Here is a 20,078-nt window from a genome sequence, read left to right as displayed (position 1 = left end):
GTTTATTGTATTCTGCCCTCAATAGTTTTTAACTTCATGTGCTTTTTAAATAGCCTTGTTCTTATTAGTAAGTTCAAGATACTTTGTATATCACATCTGAAACATCATAAAGCTATTACTTCATTGTAAATGGCTTCGGTTCAAATGTCCTATTCTTTTTGCAGAAAAAAATGAAGACTCTATAAGAAGTTAACAGCTGTTTGTATTGGGTTTAAAATGTCCCCAAACACTGGGTTTAAAATATTCCCAAATGCTGATTCCTTTTTACTTATGATCATCCAACCTAGCTATCAAATGATTAATATTGCCTTTGATAGAATTTTGTTCCAACTATTTCTGTTTCTTGTTGATTGAAAAAAAAATTCTGGCTGTCTTAGTTAGAGTTTTATTGCTGTGAAAAGGCACCACGACCATGGAAACTCTTACAAACGAAAACATTTAATTGGTGTTGGCTTGCAGTTCAGAGGTTTAGTTCATTGTTGTTGTGGCAGAAATCATGATGGCATGCAGGCAGACATGGTGCTGGAGAGATAGTTGAGTGAACCACACCTAGATCCACAAGCAACAGGAAGAGCAGAGTGACACAGGGCTTAGCTTGAGCATTAAAACCTCAAAGCCCACCCGCAGTGACAGATGTCCTCCAACAAAGCCACACCTCCCAACAAAGCCACACCTCCCAACAAAGCCACACCTTCTAATTTTGCCACTCCTCAAGAGCCTATTGGTGCCATTTTCAATCAAACCATCACAGAGGCCAATTTATTTAAAACAGATTAAAATGTAAAGTAATAGAGGTTTGTGTCTTAGTGCCAGGAGAGGTCAGGCAGTGGTGGCGCACACCTTTAATCCCGGCACGTGGGAAGCAGAGGCAGGCAGATCTCAGTGAGTTCAAGGCCTCCTTCATCTACAAAATCAGGTCTAGGACAGCCAGAGATGTTACACAGGGAAACCCTGTCTCAGAAAACCAAAGATAGATAGATAGATAGATAGATAGATAGATAGATAGATAGATAGATAGATAGATAGATGCCAGGAGAAACAACCAATAAAAATATTGATTTAGCATTTTTATATAAATTGTAATGGTTTTAAAAGTTTTCACAGGGCAGTGATGGAGCATACCTTTAATCCCAGAACTCAGGAGGCAGAGAAAGGTGGATCTTTGTGAGTTCAAGGCCAGCCTGGTCTACAGAACAAGTTACAAGAAAACAACTAGAGCTGTTACACAGAGAAACCCTGTCTTGAAAAGCCAAAAATAAAATTTGAAAAAAAAATCCAAATTTATAAAATAAGATGTGTATAAAATTATATTATAAAATAAGTTACCATAAGATTTCTTTGAATGTGTATTAACCAACTTAATATTTTAAGTAAAAGCTTACACAAATCTTCAAATACATTATGAAATATATCTAACTTTGTGTTAACTTACATTGACTATACTCCCCACTTTAATACCTACACATCTTAGGTCACCAAGGCATAAGATAAAAAGGTTTAAGTGACTAGATGGGAAACAAGTGTGTGTTTCCTGAGAAATAATAATAATAAAAAAAAAACTCACTGACATCATCAAACAAGACTGTAGTTGGCTTTACTTCATATTCAAAGAATTAGCTTGCCAAGATCATTCAGTTAGTAAGAAAGGTGATTAAGTAGATATAATAGTTTAAAATCTGGAAAAAGATAAAAATTAAAGTTCAAAACAGGAAAGTTCAAAACACTAAGCAGGAGATAGTGTCTTTACAGCTCTGTAGTAATAATTGGTGCTCAGACTGTATTATGTTATAGGATATATTCTAAAGCTCTCTATGATCCTTTTAAGAAAGATGAAAATATGCTGAACACAGGCTCAGCATTATATGGCTTTGCAGTGCTGGGGCTCGGACAAAGAACATGCTAGGCAAGCCCTCTACCACTGAGCTATCCTCTCAACCTCTTCTTAGGGGAACTCTTCAATGCGTTCTTTAAAAATGAAGTACTCAAACCTCTGGATGATTTAGGTCATCACTATTTCTATTATTTCACTTCCATCCAAAGAAATATCGTTTTATTACAAAGTATGTTCATAAGAAGGTGCTTTATTTTTCCCCCATGACAGTATGCCTTTAACAGTCGAAAATACAGATCTCCTGTTAACAAGGTGGAATTATATAAAATCAGATTATTCCCTCTGGGTTCTGCAATTCCCCTTATACCTTTTTTACATTCTCCTCTTATTCTTGCTGCAGCAAGGCAGCTATTACTTAGTTTTCCCACCTAATCAGATGTTCCAAAATGGCTGACTTTGAGAAGCTGACCTTTTCCCTATTTCTACTGAGGATGTCCTTCTAACCCTATATGCCAGTAGGCATGTTTGTCAGTAATTATACATCCTGACTGCTCATGGATGGCTTCCTAAGTGGAACAGGCCCTCCACTTTCTGATGTGCTTGCTACAAAATGGTTAGTCATCTAATCTGTTTGACCCACATCTGGTAACTCACAGGATAATGTTTGCTAAGTACTTTTCATTACTGTTGATATAGGGGCCATGTTGATGGTGACTATTTTGTTTGTGTAATGTTTGTTGCTTCTGTTTCAAAGCCAATCTTCGACCATATTTTAAAGAAAGACCACATCTCTTGTCACAGGTTTGCTCTTTGCGGTAAATGGGAAGCCCTACTTCGGAGATCATGAACCCGTACAGGGCTTTGTAATGAACTTTTCCAGTGGGGAAATTATAGATGTCTTCAAGCCAGTACGCAAGGTACTTAATACAAATACAAATACAAATGCCTAAATTTGAATATTTATAACAAAATTAAAACATAAATATCGATGTATAACTCTTATTTTTAACCATAGAAGACATGATAGCTTTCTTAGTTGAGTTGACAGATGTCTTTTGTTATGTTTATTTAAAATAAATGTCCATGTCTTTCCCTAGACCATCAGTATTTTCAGGTGAACATTATCCGGTGCAATTCTATCTTTGCGGTAGAGTCTGCATACGATGACAATCTTCAATAGACTATAGTCAATATAGGTACATTGATTGATAGATGATAGACAGATAGACTCTTTTCCTAGTTTCATTCAATGGTGAAGAAACCACATTGTAAATGTACTCCTATAGTTCTCTTTAGAATCAGCAGGCGGCTTAGTTTTTTGTTGGAGGTAGTATTAAGATTTTAATAATCAACAAGAATTGAAAATAGTACTTTATGGAGTCTGTTCAAATTCTAAAGACGTGGCTAGTTGTTGAGGAGTTAAGGCTCCACAGTAAGTTGCCACTATGTATTTTAACATTTTTACACACTCAGTGACTACAGCTGAGATTTTCATAGGCTTTTGTCTTCCCACTGAATTGTATATGCAGAATAATTGCCAGAATGATCGTAATACTCGCGCACACTGCAAGCACAGGCCAGGGGTCCGTCAGATGTAGGAAGGTCAGCCTACTAAAATGCTCAGGCAAAGGTTATTTTTCAAAGTGTAGAAAGGTTTATTGTGTTTACTTAAATCAAAATGCAGCTATCACAAGCCACTCAACACAGTATGTCTTAGTATCATAATTCTTAAACTCTTAGGATAGCAAGTTTACTAGGTGAGGGGTAAAAAAGGACTTTAAAACATCTCAGTGTTTTAGAAATCTCTCATAAGAATAGCAGTCTGTGTTCTATCAAAGTTCACTGTAGTTTTTATACTGGGTCTTAAGGATCTAATCATGTATAAAACAGTCTCTTCCTCAGTGTGCCTTTGTTAGGGAAAGCTACAGCATCTGGAACAAAACAAAATAACATGAACTAAAGAATTCCATTGCAGAGTCTCTTCATTTGGATCTCTGTTTATAGTTTGTATGCACGCATTTTCTTAGAAGACATTTTATCTGAAAAGCAATGTGCAATCACATTTAAATCATTGCATCTGTTAGAAGGAAAGCCACATTTAAAGTACATATTGTACCTGAACAGTGTTTTAAATTCTCATTGTTTGTCTGATCTTGAGAGCTAGTCTCCTTTGAGCTAATTTCCTCGTATTTATTAATTAAGGAAAGAAAAATGTTACCATTCTTTCAGACTTACCGTTTGTCTTATCAGAGTGTCTCTCTCTGTCTGGTTCCTTTTAATGATAGTGTTTTGTGTCAACTAGGTTAGTAACTTTTAATTGAAATGCACATCAGTCATCAAAACTAAGCACTAAGGGGCTGGAGAGATGACTCAGAGGCTAAGAGCACTGACTGCTCTTCGGGAGGTCCTGAGTTCAGTTCCCAGCAACCACATGGTGGCTCTCAACCATCTGTAATGAAGTCTGGTGCCCTCTTTTGGCCTGCAGGCATGGAGGCTGAATACTGTGTACATAATAAATAAATCTTAAAAAAAAAAAAAAAAAAAAGAAGCACTAAGCAAGAGACCACCACTCATAAGACTATGAATAGGTCTGAGTGCGAATTTCAGAGAGCCTTGTTCCTAAACATCAGCAAGTCACCAGACTTGTGATAATGCATGAATCGCAGTGTGTGGGTCATTAACAGGGAACCTGAAAAGAGTCTCATGCTGAGACAGAATTTGCTCTTCCTTCCCCAAAACAAATTATGATATCACCCCTCCACATGGGAAAGTGTTCTGTGTTGATTCAGTAAAGTGGAACCAGTTTATGGATCCCTCAGATCATTCACTTACTAAAATTATCATCATAAGGACTCAAAGTCTGGGTAAAAGGAATAACGCGGTATAATAATTCGCCAGTGCCGTCAGAGGCTGAGTTTTACCCGGTCTTTTCCTCTGCATGTATCTGCTGCTTCTTCTCTCACATAGTATGAGTCTCCCTTTTATGACTATAATCTTAGAAATGCACCGGTGGCGCGTGCCTTTAATCCCAGCATTCGGGAGGCAGAGGCAGGCAGATCTCTGTGAGTTCAAGGCCAGTCTGGTCTACAAAAGCTAGTTCCAGGACAGCCAGGCTGTTACACAGAGAAACCCTGTCTTAAAAAAAAAAAAAAAAAATACATCTGAATGTTTGATCACTCTTTATATTAGCATAAGGGAAATAAAACATTAAGTCTAATAAAGAAGGTTTCATTCTTCTGCATATGGACACACAGATGATCCAATATCATTTGCTGAAGATACTGTCTTTACTCCTATGCTTTTGGCATCTTAGTAAAAACGAGGGGGCTGTGACTGTGCAAATTTAAGTCAGGGTCCTCCAGTCTGTAGTCTTTCTTTGCAGTGAAAGACATTGGATGCAGAAACACATGAGTGCTCAGAGGGCCAAGATTAAGTAAAGGTTAAGTGATCACAATCTTATGATATCACCACTGCTGCAGATAAGGGGACAGAAACAACCAGAAGACAGATTAAGAGCCTAGGAGGTACATTTGCTAGTTGTGATATGGCTGTTCCAGTCATGACTCCAGTGTTGGCACAGAGCCTGCTCGCGGATGGGCCTGTCCTCAGTACTGCAGAGCTCTCGCAGAGGGCCAAAGTTCAGCATCCACATTGGTGGCTCCCAGCACCTGTAAATACAGCGCCAAGGATCAAATGCCCTTTCTTGACCTCTTCAGGCACTGTGCTTATGCATTTACCTACACCCAGACACAAACATAGAAACACAATTTTGAAATAATAAAATCTTGCCAGGCAGTGATGGTGTAAGCCTTTAATCCCAGGATTCAGGAGGCAGAGGCAGGTGGGTCTCTGTGAGTTTGAAGCCAGCCTGCTCTATAAGAGCTAGTTCCAGGACAGCTAGGATTGTTACACAGAGAAATCTAGTCTCAAAATAATAAAAACCATAACAATACTAGTACTACTAATAATAACAACAACAACTTAATCTTAAAAGAGAGTGGACCTGTTAACAGCCAGCCATGGATGGAGGAGCCTTATTGTCACTGTTGGTCCCCCACTGCTGACCTAGTGGCTACAGATAAATTATGGGAAGTGGGGAGTTCCTGCTGTCAGTCATGTCCCTGCTGGTGAGGCTCCAATGGGAGTTCTGAGCCATAGTTACACAGATGGCCCTGGAGAAAATGATTGGGTCTCAAAACAAAAAGAGATGCATATGGTAAATATGGAAAGGGAACTTATGGGGAGGAGAGAGGGCTGAAAGGGGTAGGAGGGGTATGAGCAACCTTGGGGACGAGAGTAATCTGAATGTATAGTATCCATGTATGAAAATATCAGAGGAGAAGCTTGATCATCAATTTTTTAAAGATGTTTGAAAGAAAAAGTAAGCATAAATAAGTTATTGAAAATAAAACAACCCTGAAAAGATAATCAGATTATGAATTTCCAACATTTGAAGGAGTTGCAAGCCAGTGGGTTCTCAGTGCCTGAATTACTCCTAGCAGAGTCGGGGCACAAGGACTGCCTTTGGTGAGGGTAACTCTCTTCCGTTTGAGTCGCACACCTTGTCTCGTGTTTCTGCCATTCCGTGACATGTTGAAGTAAAGCCTCACCATGATAACCCGTGTCTTTACACCTGGCAGCACTTTGATATGCCTCATGATATCGTCGCTTCTGAAGATGGGAATGTGTACATTGGAGACGCACACACGAACACCGTGTGGAAGTTCACCCTGACTGAAAGTATGTTGTTATGCTTTTTTACTTGTTTGTTTTTACAGTATTTTTAATCCACAGTTTCCATCTGGCTTATTGTTTAAAGTCATGGGAAACAAAAACATTTGCCTTTATATTTTTTTAATGCCAGGAATAGGAAATCGGGACGTAGGGAGTTTGGGTCTGGGGTTCAATGTTAGCATATATCTAACATTCTTGGTTCTCTGTTCCCTGTACTACAAAGGACAGGGGAAATGAAGGATGAGCGAGGGAGAAGAGGAAAGAAGAGGGTCCTTATTTGGCTTCTATTTCAGGAATTAAAATAATTTCTTAAATGTGGAGAGAGAAGGTTTTTTTTTTTTTCCTGGCAGACATCGCCTTGTTTCCAGAGACACTCCACAGGAAATGTTTGATGTGTGAAGTAATGTCTGTTACGTTAAAAAGCCCCGTTAATTCCAGCTTGTTACAGAAGAGAGAGACAGTATTGGCAAAGGAGAGGTTGACTTGTTGCCACAAGACATCACCCCATCTGGCACTCAGCTCTTTCTAGCACTGAGCGTGAAGGGACACCAGCATCCTTGTCTGACACGTTATCTGAGGCAGAGTTTCTTTCTGTTTTCCATTTAGGCCTCAGCTTTATCCCCTTTTCCACCACCTTCCCCCTCCCAATACTGAGTTGCTGTATTTTTATTTAACTGGGAACATGAAAGAACATATTTACTCTTAAGAATCTGGTCAGGAAGTGGATGAGGTGTTAGGTTTTGGAGTAGGGGTTGAGGAAGGAGATTTGAGGGGACAGTGAGATAGATTGTTTAATGTTAGGTTTATTGAGGGGACTGAAGGGGACATTGAGTTCAATTAGTGGAAAGTAACAAGTTTGTTAGAAAACTTATTAGTGTCATGGATAGACAGATAGGCAACAACACGGCAGGGACTCTGGGGAAATCTCAGGCCCCAGCACAAGAAACAGACAGATGGTCTGTTCTCTGAGGAGATACAGCAGAGTCCTTGTGGCAGAAGTGGGGTCTGCCTGCTCTTCTGTCTAAAGATGGTTGAGGTTTCCAAAGAGACCCTCAGCCAGAATCTCGAATCCCAGGCAAGAGGAAGAGAAAAAGGTAGGGAGAAGGATATGTGGCCAATATCCCTTTTAATGTTAACTCACTTGGCAGATGAGAACTGGCCCCAAGAATTCTGATAGCCAGGGACCCACAGTGTCTCTGTCTGCAGATACTGTGGCCTGAGTCAAGGCTGGATTACTAGTGTGATAGTCTTCATTGATGTTAGTATTATCTCATTTCAACTTGTATATCATTAAAAGTGTATGAGCCTAGTCCTCAGCTTCAGACTGTAAAACAAAATTGCCCTTAACTGAAGTTCACTGAATGTTTACGTGGCCCAAAACTTCAATATCCAGAGATGCTTTTTAAATATGTTGGGGTCTAAGCAACAGCAGAGAGTGGTAACAAATGGTAACAAGGAATTAGGGGTGATAAATTTGAGGTATCAAAAGTTGCTGCAGATAGCAATATTAGGTAAAGAATTAATAAGGGCATGAAAATTTGATGAATAAAATGATATTAATTGTAACAGCATAAATTCAAGTTATAACAAGGAAAGAAAACAAATTACTGGAAGAAAAGTAAAATCAAGAGTCTATAAACTTTAACCAGAAGTAATGTAGGTTTTACATCTCAATTTAGCCAGTGCTGTATTCAGTAACTTTTGAGTTTTGAGTTAATCTTCGAGTAGCTCTTACTGTTCTGCAATAAGGACCCAATTATAGTATAGTGAATATAGATTCAACTATCAGGTATCTTTGCACAGATGTGATAGAAATGTCCATGAGGAAAAAGCTTGTTTTACCTCATGGTTTGAGAGGGTTCCGTGTTTGGTGGTTTGGGCAGAACATCACAGTAGCAGGATTGCGTGGCATAAGGGAGCGTGTGACCAAGAAGCAGATAAAGGCATGGGACACACTAAAACAGTCCAAGGACGTGCTTCTACATGCCTCTGTCTTCCGACCCTCTACCATCTCTTTATCACACTGCAGTAAAGCTATCTTATTAATTCCATACTGGAAACAGTCAGTCCTCATAATCTAAGTATCTCTGGAAGTTCCCACACGGACCCACCCAGAGCTCGCTATATTGCTCTCAGTAGGCATTTCTTACTCCCCTCCCGTGAGGACTGTGGCAGAGCCTCTGGCCTATCCTACCCCCAGAAGTCACTTTCCCTTTTCCCTGTAAGAGATGCATTCAGTACTTCTGTTTTCAGCAAGGGACCGTGGAGGCATGGGAAAACCAATGTAAAACTAAAGATGACTTCCATGTCCATGTCACTGAGGGAAGCCAAGACAAAAACCCGGAAGCCAGAACCAGAGTAGAGACCACAGAAGGATACTGCAGACTGACTTGCTCTCTGTGCCTTGCTCACTTTGCTTTCTTACATCATCCAGGACCACGTATCCTAGGGTATCACTGCCCAAAGTGGGCTTGGACCTCTCACCTAAACCTTTAATCGAGAAAATGCCCTACTTAGGCCAGGCCAAGCTGATAGAGAGGTTCCTAAGCAGGTGTCTTCTTCCTTGGTTACACTAGTTTCTGGGCATCGAGGACAAAGCTAAGCAACACAACTGAATTACAGCATGGCGGTGTTCTAGAATTATCCACCTTCCTCCCAGGGAGGAATCACTCCACACATTTAGAAATTAATAAAGGAAAAAGTTCTTTAATTATACCAGGTGACTGGTTCTGGCTAATGCAACAAAGGGGACCAGCCTGGGGAATGGAAAATTTTACCAGTTTTTATGGGTCCTAGGCTTATCTATTCCACATACACTATTATTCTTAAATCTCTTTTAAATCCTGGCCCAGGTTAGACTTTGAACAACCTAAACAGAGACAGGACACTACAGGTATGGCTACTTGGGTTAGTGGGAAATTTACACAGGCAAATATTGTTAGAGTTATTTCTTAAGTATACCAGTATTGTTGTTGTTGTTGTTGTTGTTTTCTGGTAGCTGTTACCTGGGATCACCTTACACACCTGGCAGAATTACTCTTTTTTCTTATAAGAGCATGGAGGGAGGGGAGGATAATGGCAGATCAGGATTTAAAGGTGGTTGCCACCCTGCACTGTTCCCATGAGCTGCCCACTAGAGGCATATTCTTTGATATGGAGATGAGCTTATTGGCTTGATGTAAGTCAAGTTTGTCTCCTTCTGTGGTTGAAATGGAGCCTAACTGGAGGGCAAGCTCGGTGAAAGAGCATTAGCAGAAGTGTTTTCTCAGCAACCCGAAAATAAACTTAAATAATGGTGCTGAATTTTCTTCCTAGCAGTTTCTAGCAAGCCTGGTCAAAGCGCTGCTTACCTTCCGGTCATATTGGAGTCAGCAATCTTTTAATTAAATTCCACTTGGCATAACGTAATAATCCCTAAGCAAGTTTAGTAGTGCATCTTTTATAGCGTCAGTTTTGTTACTCTGAGTTCCTGATGCATCAGTCAAAACTGTCTTCACTCTAAGACATGGTCCAGGTGAAAACGCTATAAGCAAGGGAGTGGTGAAGCTGCTGAACTGGACCATGCCAAGGGTTTCGGAAAGGAAGGTTTACTGGGGATCGAACTGCCAAGGCTGTACTCAGGAGGGCGTCAGGGGCTGGAGCAGAGAGAAACAAAGTGGTGGAAAAATCAAGTGGATTTTAGGTGACAGTCAACAGGGTGAGGGCCTTTGAGCTGAGACAGGCTCTTCAGATTAACTGGGACTTAGATGACCTTGCCTTAGACAGTTGACCTTTGAGGACAGATTAAGGAGGTCCTGGTGAGTGGAAATTCCTGAGGAATGCTGAAGTTAAGCTTTGGTTTACCCAGTAACTCTTATTCTGTTTACCAGACCAGAGATCTTCTGTTTAGGCCATTGTTGCCAGCACTGCCATGGGTGGGGTCGGGAATGGGGGCCAAACAGAGTTTTGTCACCAGCACTGCCATTTGGACCTAGCAAACAGAACTGAGTGATATTTCAGAAAAAAAAAAATATGATACTATAAATTCCAAAAGGAAAATTCTTTTTTTTTTCTTTTTTGTTTTTTGTTGCTTTGTTTTACAAGACAGGGTTTCTCTGTGTAGCCTTGACTGTCCTGGAACTAGCCCTGTAGACCAAGTTGTCCTCAAACTCATAGATACCCGCCTGCCTCTGCCTCCTGAGTGCTGAGATTAAAGACGTGCATGACCACTGCCTGGCGAAAACCCTTTTCTAAACCTAAAGTTATTAGAAACATTATCTCAGCTTACCCAGAGATGTTTTATAGAAGATTCATGAACATGGCCACTAATTAGACTTAGGAAATATTTATAAGTGAATAAAAATGACATCAAAGTTAAGTTTTTAAATGTTCTTTTAGAGGATTCTGATTTTTCTCACTCCTTATTGTGCTTTTACAGAAATGGAGCATCGATCCGTGAAAAAGGCAGGCATTGAGGTCCAGGAAATCAAAGGTTGGTCAGAGTCCTCTTTTAAACCAAAATCTGTTTTGTTGAATTATTTTTGGCTTTTGATTAAAGCATAAAAATTATCAGGATAAAAATATGTTGTGTGGAAAATATCCATGACTTCTATTTTATACCTAGCCCTTAAACCTCCATGTTGCTGCTTCCCTTTATGGTAAAGGAAGTTGTCAGAGGAGCCTCCAATCACTGATTCCCAGGAGCAGGACATGGATGCAGATATCAGAAACCTCTAGCTCATGATCCAAAGATAATGCATAAAGGAAAATATTTAGCTAGTAATATTGGGAAGTAGTGTTGATCTTACGCAGAAAAATGATTCTTTAGCATGCTAGAAAATTCCACGTGCACTCTCGTGTAAGCAAGTGAAAACCCTTGGTGAGTCAGTCCTATCTTGATGAGAAACATTAGCACATCTGCCAGCTCCTGTCATGGTACCTCTCAGCCTATAAGACTGACTGAGGGCTTGTTTGTGAAAGGCAGTGTAGTGAGTCTAAGGGAAATGGAACTAAAGCTGACCTCAGGACAGTTACTGCCCATTTAAAAGCAGGAGAGAAAGAAGGCACACATCCACATGTCTCCATGCGCAGGTAACTGAATCACAGATGTGCAGTATCTGAGCTTGTCTACAGGTAAGCAGCTACTAAACTCTGTCTATTCAAAAGCTCTGTCTTCCTACTTTTCCCTCTCCAAGAACCAGTTCAAACCTGCAGTTACCCTGTGCGGTGTAAGTTTTTGACTGGTGCTGTGCTGTTAAAAACCCACCATGCTTATGTAACCAAGTGATTCCCTTCTTCATATTGAACCTGGAGATCTTCAGACCTAAGTCTAGGCGTCTTTGTTTTCCTGCCTTATGACAGTAGGTTGGAAAGACATGCAGAGCCAGGAACAAAAGGAAGTTCATGCAGGCAGAAGGGAAAGACAGTAGGCTCCACATTGAAAGGGCTGAGAGAACATAATTGAGAAAATAAACTGCAATTACTTGACATTTGTAGAGATTCTGCCCAGAGGACCATATAGGGTGGTGCTCATATTACTCAAATACACATACAAGTTTTAAATCATTGCTATTTATATAGTATCACTGATGTTATGTTTATCCCCAAATAAGGGTGGTTTAAAAGATATTGTTGTTAATAACAGCTATCATATATGGAACACTAAAACTGGACAACACAAAATGTATCAAATGTAATCATGCTAACCATATAATATTTATTTTATGTATGAGGAAGTATGGATGGGTATTACGAAGAAGAAAGTAAGTGCTAAATTCAGGTTTTAAATGCAAGTCTTTTGATGTTAAATCCTGTGTTCTTAGCCGTTGCTGCAGTGTTGAGGACAGATCAATCCTGTGAGCACATTAATCAATTCGTTATAAGTTCTTCCAAGAATGCAGGCAGTTAGGAATGATTTGCAGTTTGTGTTCTAATCTCTTGAACTGTAAGTTATTTCAAAGTATTTCCATTTAAATATGCCTTACCAAAACGTTCTTGATGGTAATATGTGGGAAACAGTCCAATTTTCCTGACCTGACCTCACCTTAGCTGCTTGATGAAGGGAAAACAAGGAGCCCATTTAGATGGAAAACCTCCCAGTCTTGGGGTAGAACCCAGCAGTCTAAATAGAGAATTTTACATCAGTGTCTACAAGAAAGTTCAATCTAATAGTCGGGAATATCCCACCTCAAACAGAGATACTTTATTCCTTGAACCCAAATAATTCTTGTTCTTCTATAAGTTATGTTCTTATTACAAAAGAAACACGAAGCATGCTGGATACCTAGATCTTATCATTTATCAAAACCATGAAGCTACCCTTTGTAACAGAGGCCAAAGCAAATTGCCACTTGGCAACGTAGAGGTGTTTGCTAATTTTACAACTCTAAATGTGAGTTACTTTGGTGATACTTATTTCAACATGAGTAGACATATAACTAAGCAGTTATAACAAGGTTTCAGTAGCAACATTTTAAGGGAGTTTCAGAAATAAGACATTTGGAAATGACAAAAAAAAAAAAGCTTAGGGAAAGGATTCAAAGTTTCAGAGTTACTAGGAATAAAATAGGTCAAAGCCTAGCTCTCACACCGTCCCCTGCCCCATGTAAAGAGGACAATGGTGATCAGTCTCCAAAAGTAGAAAGAAGAAAAAAAGAAAGAGGCTCTCAGGTGCAGTGAACCTCTTCGATCTTATTGAGAGGAGGGTTTATAAGGATCTGTTGTGGGGGTAGGAGGAGAAGAGAAAGCATGAATGAGAATGACGGTCATTGATGCTGGGTATAGCTTTCATGTTTTCCTAAGTCACAAGATAATGTGCTTTCTAAAATCCTCCCTCTTCACTTCTGTCTGTTATGAGCTAGGTAACAATTTCCGTATTGCTCTATTAAGAATGTACCTCCATTCCTGATTATTATCCCAGTTGCATTTATTAAAGACGTCTAAGGGAGGACAGAAGGAGTGGCCTTGAAAGATATCTCAGTGGATTAAAGTGTTTGCTTCAGAGGCACGAGGACCAGAATTAGGATCCCCAAGAGTCCACACAAAAGGAGAGCAAGTGTGGCACCCTCTTGGAATCCCTTCACTGGGGAAACAGACACAGGGATCTTGGGGGTGAACCATCCAGCTAGATTCTCTGGATCTGGTAAGCTTTGCATCCGGGGAGAGATTCTACCTTAGAAAATAAAATGGAAAGCAATGAACAAAGACACCGATTACTGACTTCAGGTGTGCACACACACACACACACACACACCACAAACACACAGAGAATGCATTAACACATGCAAACATGCATTCACAAAAATGCATACATAACATTGGTTATAGAGCGAAACATTCAGCTTTACATTCATAGAAAATAGAGAAGATGACAATGAGCTTGCAAGTAGATGAGACAAGACAGCAGTAACTTACTAAGATATATATCACTTTAGACATTCTTGACTTCCATAATTCTGGTATTTTGGATGTAATCTACTAAAAAAAAATCTACATTTTAACATTTGGAATAAGATGAAATGTGTTTAAGAATTTAAAGGGTGCTATTTTTTTTAAAGAGGAAAGTTTTTAAATAATGCATTACCTTGTGAAATAAATAATAATAAAATAATAGAAAAATGCAAATACTAGGCAATTACCCTCACAAAAAGAGCACAGATGACTCTCCTTTAGAGAAATATTGCTTTAAAGGGCAGAAGAAGGAAAAGAAATGCTTCTTACCTATCAGTTTTTAAAACTATTGCTTTTTCTTTGTATCTAGAGATGCGATGACAGCTTCTAAATTTATAAGACATTTTTGTTCTAGGCAGACTGTATATGGCATCTTATATGATACAAGAGTGTCATATTCTATTCCCTTTTATCTCCAGAAACTCGGGCATTGGTTCATTTTAGAGTCTTTCCACTCCGTGCCTGTTCAACAGGGATGCTCCAAAATATGGGAATGCTTAATAAAGGAATTTCATATAAAGAGTGGAATGATATACTTTGGATTGTTTATTATTTGAGTGGCATTCCTGGACTCTTTTGTGATAAGTGTTCTGTTAGACTTTTCATTCTACCTATGTCGTCCCATCAGAAGAACAGCAATATTGCTTTGCTTTCTAAGACTGGGATATTTTTTTAACTGCCCTCATTGTAGGAAAGCACCTTTCAAATCTCAAACACATTTCAGTTTACTCCAAATGTTAGAATGTGCTTAATAAATACTTGGTTCATTGTACCTTCTATCTTCTGTGATGTTTTAGCACTCTCTCTATATAGTCATAGACATTTACAAAGTTATAGACTGACAAAGAGAAAAAGCATCTGTACCTTTGTGGTCCATATCTAAATCAAACAGTTTTATGAAGGGAATCATATCACAGCTTTACAAATGAGATCCTTCTAGGCCAAAATAAATTAACTAACTTGCCCAAAGTTATTCTGCTAGTATACCTGAGAACAAGTCTGATTGACTCCAGTTGTAAGTACTAGCTCCTCTCCTCTACACAAAGCAGTGTGTGATCCTAACCTTGGAAAAATGCAAAAGGATACATACGCTATGGAGTTACTGGCTAAAGAGGGAATTGAAGGCAGATTAAAGAGCACCAGCTGGAAGGTGAAAACTACACAGCAGTCACCATAGCTGCTGTTGACATTATAGATGCTGAGATTGAATCGTGACCCCACATACATTGGTCTCAACCAGTGTTCTTGGTGAACCATTGTTGATTCGACTGGGTAGGGGTGGGTGAGAGGGCTTGGAATCTTTGAATCAGTTGCATACTGTGAACTCTTCTCTCCCTGAAGAAGCCGAGGCAGTTGTTGAATCCAAAATGGAGAACAAACCCACCTCCTCAGAATTGCAGAAGATGCAAGAGAAAGAGAAACTGAGCAAAGAGCCAGACTCGGGAGTGCCCGTGGTTCTCATTACAACCCTTCTGGTTATTCCTGTGGTTGTCCTGCTGGCCATTGTCATGTTTATTCGATGGAAAAAGTCAAGGGCCTTTGGAGGCAAGTAAATGAGCCCCTTGGATTTGGACTCTACCTTTGAAAGCATGTCTGGCCTAATTACCATTAGGAACTTTGTCATGACTGTCTGTTTGGTTTGGCTTGACTTAGTTTGCTTTACATGCTCTCTACCATCTTATGATATTATTGTCTGTGTCTTGAAAGGTGACTATAAATAATATTGAATATAAAATCTATTTGGAACCTCTGAAATTTAGGTCGTTTGCTTCGACAATAACTTCACTCATTGCCTTTAAACAGTTGGCTTATGCCCAAATAATATCACCTTAGAAAGCTGTGAAGTTGTAGATCTACTATAAATCATCTTGCAGATCAGGCAGAAGGACATACCTGCTGATAGGAATGGACCAGAACTCACAATACTTGGGTCAGGTACCTTGAGGTTGTATTCTTACCCTATCAGGTTGACTCTAGCTTCTAGCTGCATGACATTGGGCAAGTTACTTAATCTCTCTAAGCCAGATTCTTCATGGATAAAATGAGACTAAAATATGCGGTTGCGTGAAAGTGAGATAGAGCAATGGGCACTATGCAGTTGCCAAAGTATCTGGTACCTGCTATGTCACAGGGTCATTAGCAAGTATAAAGAGTAATGTCGGTCATACAGAAATAAAAAGAGATGCCCATCTCAAGCCTCTACTTTACCCAGAATCCTCCTGTCCTAACAAACCACTTGGTTTTTGAATAGTCACAAATTTGACCATTAGATTTCCTAACTGAATGAGGCAGGGTCCAGTATCATTAGTCAGTATCTTTAAAAATAATTGTCATCATTTCAGGCCCCTTCAGTAATATTGAAATGAATAATTGATATCATTTTTATATATCACACCTTTAAGTAGCAGCATCTGGATCCTAAGGCAGATGTCTATAGTGGAGGCAGCATTTGATCAGGAAACAGAGTCTGGTCTCTGTTTGAGGTCAGGCAGCCAATGGCAGGGAATCAGGTACCCATGACAAAAGCCTTAACACAGAAAAAGACCCTGAAACAAAGAATGGAGGATTCCATTTACTGAGTTATGAAAGTAATGTTTCTTAGATTTTCATTAACTCTTTATTGACGTCATATAAATCTTTGAAAAAATGTAATTAGCTCTTCCCAAAAAGGACTGTTATGAACCTGGAATTGTCATGAATAGAAAGAAAACCGGCCATGTCGTGAGACATGCACCTTAAGAGAACAAATGTGTTCTATGTGGTATTGATTGGATGTGCCCAGCACAGACAGCACTTCTTGATACTAGTTGTTCAATAAGATAATTGTTGGCAAGAGTCAGATGAGTAGAGGAAACTCACAAAATAGGCGACACAAAAGATGAGATATAAAACTTTAACAAAAGGTGGTAATGCGGTAAAAACGACAAAGGATGTCGGTGGGAGGTAGGGCCTTGGCATATGGCAGGAGTCTTGGCTATTTAACCAGGAGAGGAAGTGACTACTGAGTCAAGAAAGCCTGCTTTCCCATTTGCTATTAGGGACATGTAATATGGAACTGAAGCCTAAGGCTGTGTGGGAAGGGAGCAACATTGTGCCCCCATATGTTATTTAAGAAAAGTGTAATTCTATGCAATTCTGTGACACTTAATTGAAAAGGTAGATTAGCCTGCCAACTATTTTCAAGAATTGTTTTTCATCAACGGGTTTTTTATCAAAAAAGAAAGGAAGGAAGGAGGGAGGGAGGAAAAGACAGAGACAGAGAGAGAGAGAACCCTCCTAACATTTGCTTTGCATTGATTGCACACACCCTGGTTGTGCACTCCACTGAGAGTTGGCGCGGACAGCCAGCTAGGCACGGGGCACACAGACTGGCCGAGGAAGGCACCACGTCTTTGTGGATCTGAGTCTATTCTTGGCTTTCTTGCAGTTTTTTCTCCATTTTGTTTTCTGTCTGTCAGCTGCCATCTGCCTTTCAGCTCCTGTCATGAGGCTGCTGGGTACCCTGATGCTTCTCTGAGTATAGCCTGTGAAAGAATGATGAGAGAAAGGGGGAACACGCAGGAAGAGACATAGCAGGGGACAACTGGATTCCCTTGGGAGCTCTACCTCTCCATAAAAAAAAAAAGAGAAATTGACTTCTCTTACAGATGGAATCCTCAGGGGAAAGGACTGAGGTCTCCTTAAGGGCATGGGAATTATTTAGGGTTTCATGTCATTTGCCTTCACATCGGCTTCCTATGAAGGAGGTTATGTAGATCCAAAGCAGGATTGTATGCTTCTATTAACAGAAAAAGAAACATCCCTGAAGTTTTTGGCAAAAGCTTCCAATTTTTTACAGTATTTTGCTAACTTAATTCTATCCATGTACAAAGTAAGAAAAAAAAAATGAGCATTGGTCAGTGTGGTTTTACCCTTCATGTAACACTCCCTCTTATACATCACAGATACTGGGAGATGGATACTGACCTCTCATTTCTCAGAGTGGGAGGGACCTGAGGCTCTAGAATTAGTTTGTCAAAATTACAGCCTATAAGAGGCAAGAGGCAAGGCAAGATACTACCCCTCATATACATCTCAATTTCAAACATTTCAGCCCCCTTTATGCTTCTCAATGATATATAGCCTTTTCTAAAATCGCATGTAAATAAAACTTTTTAGTCACTTGTGAGTCCCTGATTTCATGTTGACAGTTGAGTCCTTAGATAGAGGAGGGTGATTGGGACACATTTAAAATGTGCCATCTTTTTGTTTGTCTTTTGTTTTTTGTTTTGTTTTGTTTTTCCGTTTTGTTTAAAGCAGATTCTGAACACAAACCCGAGCCAAGTTCTGGAAGAATACTCGGAAGATTCAGAGGTATGCCTGTGACCTTCAGAATCTTATGTTTGGTTCAGAGTCAACAAGCTTGTGTCTTGTGAAGAACAAGGCCCTGTTTTGTATTTTGATCATGAAAAGTCAGCACCTAGTAGGCAGTGTAGCAATCCCCAAGCATAAATGCTGAGTAAAGACCTTGAAGCAGGGGCCTGGCAGCCCAGTTCAGGCCTTGTTTCTTTTTTCCTATTTGCCTTTCCGTATTATCTCCTTCCTTTTCCCTGCCTTCCTCTGTTTGCGTTTGTCTTTGGTAAACTTGCTGTCACCGGAACTGGAGTGTCAGTGCTTGTCTTAGGGAAGAAGACCTTTTCGTAAAGACATTGAAATGAACAGCAGCTTAGGAGTTGCCAGTCCAGGAGGGCTGCAGAGAAACAGTAGGAATAATGAATCTGAACTATGCCTGCAGAAACATATTCTGGTGGAGCTTAGAATCTCATTGTTTACTTTGGTAGAGTCTGTTGAGTAGTGTCCGTCTGGTTAAGACAAATCTCTTTGAATATCACACTTTAAAAAAAAAAAAATCAGCCCTTTCCCATTTCCAACTTCTGTCCTTGTTTAAAATGTTTGAAAATTTACAAGGGAACAGGCTTGTTTGTGCAAATTTTAACTCTACAATGTCATTTGGTTTTTTGTTTTCCAGGAAAAGGAAGCGGAGGCTTAAACCTAGGAAATTTCTTCGCAAGCCGGCGTAAAGGCTACAGCAGAAAAGGGTTTGACCGCCTTAGCACAGAGGGCAGCGACCAAGAGAAAGACGAAGATGATGGGAGTGAATCAGAAGAGGAGTACTCGGCCCCGCTGCCCGCACCTGCGCCTTCCTCCTGAACGCCAGGCGCTCCTCTCGGCGGCGGAGTGAGGTTTACCAAGGATGCCCAGATTCCTTTCCCTTTAGTGCGTGTAAAGTTCTGTGCATTTGATTGTAAGCTGTACTAGTCTGTGTGGGACTGTACACCACCTTATTTACTTCATTCGGTTATGTTGGCTTCTGTGTCTAGGTGAGGGGTTGCCTAACAGTTCACTACAGTGCCATTGTCTTTATATGAACTTAGAGTAGAGAAACCGCCCTCCTCTTCCATCCCCACACTCACACCCCAGGATGGAAGTTTCGCTCCTTTACACTGGGGGACTTTTTTTGTGGATGTAAATAGCCCCATTCTCTGCTTGAACACACAGTGTTTTCCCGACCCGCGCCCGTTGCCAGTGTCTTTCTTTGGTGCCTTTCCTGTTCAGCATTCTCAGCCAGCCCGTGGCAGTCAAGAGAACCTTTGCGCTGCACAACGAAAAGCTGCTAGATCTCCTTCTATTTTTTTAAAATCACTAACATTATATTGCGATGAGAGAAATTTTAAAAAGTCTCTATTTAAATTCTTTTTTTAAATTTCTCTTCAGTTGGTGTGTTTCCGGGATGTCTTATTTTTAGATGGTTACACTGTTAGAACACTATTTTTCGGAATCTGAATGTAATTTGTGTAATAAAGTGTTTTCAGAGCATTAGCAGTCCGAGTGTATTTTGTGATTTTTTTTGCATACTTGAAACACTTTATGCACATCTTTTAATAATTACACAAACCAGAGAGTAGAACTAGTTCATTCTTTTCGACCAAAATAAATGCTGTGGGTAAAATGTAGACGATAATTTTATGTGGCCAAGCTATATTTAAAAGTATGGTTATTCAAACATGGAAAAAACAGGTTCTCTTTGAAAAATCATAATGCATTT

The 20,078-nt window shown here is 39.8% G+C and overlaps 1 protein-coding gene across 9 annotated transcripts in view; it reads left to right on the top strand.

Annotated features, from left to right (window-relative positions):
* Window positions 1-19,855, top strand: part of Pam (peptidylglycine alpha-amidating monooxygenase) — a 289,755-nt gene extending 269,900 nt beyond the window's left edge. For 3 of the 9 annotated variants that reach the window (XM_057758195.1, XM_057758159.1, XM_057758165.1), the window contains 6 exons: window positions 2,633-2,748; window positions 6,472-6,571; window positions 10,983-11,036; window positions 15,335-15,538; window positions 18,293-18,346; window positions 19,002-19,855. In XM_057758195.1, the coding sequence (XP_057614178.1) occupies window positions 2,633-2,748; window positions 6,472-6,571; window positions 10,983-11,036; window positions 15,335-15,538; window positions 18,293-18,346; window positions 19,002-19,183 (710 nt within the window). In that variant the 3' untranslated portion in view covers window positions 19,184-19,855. The remainder of the gene's footprint in view (window positions 1-2,632; window positions 2,749-6,471; window positions 6,572-10,982; window positions 11,037-15,334; window positions 15,539-18,292; window positions 18,347-19,001) is intronic. The other 6 variants (XM_057758203.1, XM_057758174.1, XM_057758211.1 and 3 more) reach the window with 3 other exon arrangements.
* The last annotated feature ends 223 nt before the right edge of the window (window positions 19,856-20,078 follow it).

The sequence above is a fragment of the Chionomys nivalis genome, chromosome 2 (assembly GCF_950005125.1).
Source record: "Chionomys nivalis chromosome 2, mChiNiv1.1, whole genome shotgun sequence".
Classification (NCBI taxonomy): Eukaryota; Metazoa; Chordata; class Mammalia; order Rodentia; family Cricetidae; genus Chionomys; species Chionomys nivalis.
The sequence above is the reverse complement of the archived record's forward strand: the minus strand, read 5'-3'. Positions and strand labels throughout refer to the sequence as shown.